This window comes from Camelina sativa, chromosome 20 (assembly GCF_000633955.1).
Source record: "Camelina sativa cultivar DH55 chromosome 20, Cs, whole genome shotgun sequence".
NCBI classification, from domain to species: Eukaryota; Viridiplantae; Streptophyta; class Magnoliopsida; order Brassicales; family Brassicaceae; genus Camelina; species Camelina sativa.
This window is the reverse complement of record NC_025704.1, coordinates 29618583-29622283: the sequence shown is the minus strand read 5'-3', so window position 1 is coordinate 29622283 and position 3701 is coordinate 29618583. Positions and strand designations below refer to the sequence as shown.

Below are 3701 nucleotides of genomic sequence, written 5' to 3'. Positions count from 1 at the left end.
ATGGACTCTATATCGCCTGGGAACAACGGATCATGAGACTGGAGCTGGAGGTGGATTCTAAGATGGTGGTGGAGTTTTTACAGACATGAATCGGTGAGTCGCATCCGCTTTCCTTCCTGGTACGTTTGTACCATGGCTTTATCTTGAGGGACTGGTTAGTCCGTGTTTTCCATGTGTATAGGGAAGCTAACCGCTTAGCTGATGGGTTAGCGTCCTATGCGTTTTCTATACCGTTAGGTTTTCAAAGACTTGACACTATTCCTATGGTTGTTGAGTCCGTTTTTCAGGATGATTTAACGGGACCTGCGTGTCCGTGTGACATTCTCTTGTAAATTCATTCACTTTAATAATACATAGTTGGGAGAGTTTTCTCCTGGTTTCTTACCAAAAAAAAATAATAATAACAAAATAACAAAATTGATATTTTCAGTTTTATATAATTTAATTTTTAACTAATACAAAATAGAAAAAATTAAGAACAACTACATATGTTAAAGAGATATTTTCATATTTTGATATTTTAAATGTATTTTTCAGCAAATATGTAATTTCAGTTTATTTGAGCAAATTTTCAAAAAATTTAGGTAAATAGGTATATTTTACAAACATCTAAAAAAATCCTAAATATAACATTTTGATAATTAATTTACAGAAGTTAATTTTTTTTGGTTTTGTTGAAAAATACTTGATTACAAAGCTTCTCGGTGGAAAGACATTGCTTATGAAATATTTGAACGCATTCCGTAACCGTCTATAACATCCTTAATTACCCTCTCTCTCTAGCTGAGAATTTGATATTTTATGATCCATTTGTAAATCATAAACTAAAGTGAATTTTCTAGCTTAAACGACATTCGACATATAGAACACGTTGCTCACAGGTCTTTTGAGGTCTTTATTAAAGTAATAATAGCATCAAAGTGTGAACTAAATTAATAAATACCTCCCAAGTCTAGACGACAGTTGCTGAGTCAACATAGCAAATCCGTAACCACAGTACCTGTGAAAAATTGATTATACATCTAATTATTAGTCTCACAAATCTTTGTGCTAATTATTAGTCTCGCAAATCTTATGAATTATGCATTGACATGTGAACTCAAAGAGAGAAGAAGACACAATTTTGTCAGCAAGTTCACACACACCATTTGTCTCTAATTAATCTCACTACCATCCAACATCTTTAGATTGGGTTCTCATTTCAATTTCTATCTTGTTTTACATTTTTAGTGCGAAAGAATACTCGAAATGGACCCATTGACTCACTGTGTATACAGACAATATTCTTGATCGAGACCGCTTCAACAAGCACTAAGTTGACGCATAGTTTGGTTCATGAAGCTCCATAATTGATGTTGGTAAATCGAAATCGAATTCCAAAAAAGAACTTTGGCACTTTGTGGTCCACAAATACAGAGTCGACAACAAAACTGAAGACTTAGTAAAAGACTTCGTCTACACTCATGTCGTAAGCTAATGAGTTTTACCTGTTAAGAATTTATTGACTCGATTCGTTTCTAGCTTTTCAGCACAGTCCTTTCGAGCTGTGTGACCAGTCCAATCCCAAAGAAACTACTTTGCTTTAGCATGCTTCTTAACTTTTCTTGTAAACGCAAACTCTCCGAATTTGTGCCCAACTTTCCCTTCTGTGATCTTACAACGCACATGACTTTTGCCATTGTAGATTCTCACAGACGAATCAACATACTCTGGCAGAATTGTTGATCTCCTCGACCATATTTTCTTGGTCAGTGCTGCATTTTTCTTCTTCATCAGGAACGCATCAACGAATGGATCTTTCCATACAGATCGGCTCACCATCTTATTTCCTTTCGTCTCAGCTTCTTCTATACTCTTCTCATCCAGAGACAATGGTAAACTTGGCCAATCTTTTGCAACGTTCACACGGATGTTAAACCCATTCAGCTCCTAATTAATCAACCCAAAACCACAAAAGGGGAAAGTTAAATCATACAACACAACAATTAACATGATAGGTGTATGTAGTTAGATCCACCATGATTCGTTCTTTAGTTTTCTAACCTGTCCATCCATAGCTGAAATAGCAGATTTGGCAGAATCCTCAGTCATGAAGTTAACAAATCCATAACCTCTAGACCTCCCAGTCACTTTGTTTGTCATGACTCTTGCTGCACAACACAAGATACGACAAGATGCTAGTTAATAACAGAAAGTCGGAAGGATCAAATAGAATGATAGTAAAGTCACGAGGCACACCAAATACCATAATGTAAATGTTCACCAAAATCAATTATTCATGGTATAATGATGATTAAGACGGCCTAAACCCAACCACACATCCAGACATCCTTGAATGGTTTAAGCACTAACTAGCAGCAAGCAAATCCATATTATATGGAAGAAGAGTTAAAAGAAAGATGTCAAGATCAAGGGCTAACCCTCAGTGACTCCATTGAAGCTAGAGAAAGCGTCCTTCAAGGACTGCTCGTCAGTTCCAGGTGATAGACCTGGGACCAAAAATTAACAGTGACCAAAACATTAAAACTGCTAAAGAAGAAGAGAAAGCAAATATACAGCCGCAAATAATAAGAATGAAACAACCTGAGAAGGAAAGCTAAACTTACCACCAATGTAAAGTTTTGTGGACATGTAGCGGAGAGAAGTGAGCATTGATGTAAATGGAACATTTCTGGTTTGAACAACTCCTTGTTTCAAGTGACCGCCTAGTTTTGTGCAGAAAGCCATACTAGAAGATAAATGTCTGCAATAGCATAAGCCCTCTTAAGCTAAGTCTCAAAATGTCTAGACTCCATCCATACACCCAGAAAAATATATATATACCAACAAAGCCATGAAAAAAATTCAACTAGACCTAGACAGACGAAATTAGGACAATCATCAACTAAAATGTACCAAAAGAAGTCGATTTTTTTTTTTTTATAGCTTCATACTCAGTTTCTTGATCTTCAAAAGCTAAAATAACGCACCAAAAAATTAGAGACATTGATGAGGGTAAAGCAAAGAAACAGAACGCTTATAGCACTATAGAAATTTCATGATTCAAAAATGACCTACATTGGTTACAAAATTAAGCAGATCAACCTAATTGTGGCTCACTGACCCGTAACTAATATCACACATCTCTCACTAAAAGCTAATAATATCTTCCTCGATTTTAGCCCATTTTTTCAGATTTCGCAGAAATGATTAAAAAGAGAAAGGAAGCCATTGAAGCATACCAGTTATAGAACGACGACGAAGAAGAACCCTAGAAGAAGACGGTGAACAAAGTTTTACGGCTTTCAGAGCATCGTGTTCGAGGAGGAGGAGACCTGACCACTCACAATTCTATTTTGGACTGTCTGGATCTGACCATAACCCAAACTGGGCCGTTGCTAAGGCCCAATTAATATACTATTCATCGGGTAGCCCAATATTTAACTAGTCTTCGTGTGTGCTTGCTTCACTGACGAATTAGACAGCTTCAGACCCATCAATCACCATAACAACTTGTAAACTGTTGTAGATATGTATCAGTACTACTAATTAATTAATTAGTCTCCTAAATCTTANACTCTGAAATGTGAACTCAGGGAGAGAAGAAGAAGAAGGCACAATTTGTGTCGACAAGTTCACACCATTTGTCGTCTCTAATCTTACACTACAATCCAACAATCTTGAGATGGGTTCTCATTTAAATTTCACATCTTCTTTTTTTT

General features: G+C 36.2%; 1 protein-coding gene across 1 annotated transcript; it reads right to left on the bottom strand.

The window, feature by feature from the left end:
* LOC104772020 (40S ribosomal protein S19, mitochondrial) lies at positions 1333–3330 on the bottom strand. Its single transcript, XM_010496661.2, has 5 exons — positions 3222–3330; positions 2607–2743; positions 2421–2489; positions 2044–2150; positions 1333–1929 (listed from the first exon to the last, which is right to left on the bottom strand). The coding sequence occupies exons 2-5, from the start codon at positions 2725–2727 to the stop codon at positions 1573–1575; spliced, it is 654 nt and encodes a 217-aa protein (XP_010494963.1). The 5' UTR covers positions 2728–2743; positions 3222–3330; the 3' UTR covers positions 1333–1572.

Excerpts from the sequence above, each read along its gene's own strand:
- LOC104772020 (XM_010496661.2), bottom strand. The coding sequence starts at position 2,727 with ATGGCTTTCTGCACAAAACTAGGCGGTCACTTGAAACAAGGAGTTGTT. Across the intron at positions 2,490-2,606 it reads CACAAAACTTTACATTGGTG|GTCTATCACCTGGAACTGAC; the intron begins GTAAGTTTAGCT and ends TTTTGGTCCCAG. Across the intron at positions 1,930-2,043 it reads TTTCAGCTATGGATGGACAG|GAGCTGAATGGGTTTAACAT; the intron begins GTTAGAAAACTA and ends TTGATTAATTAG.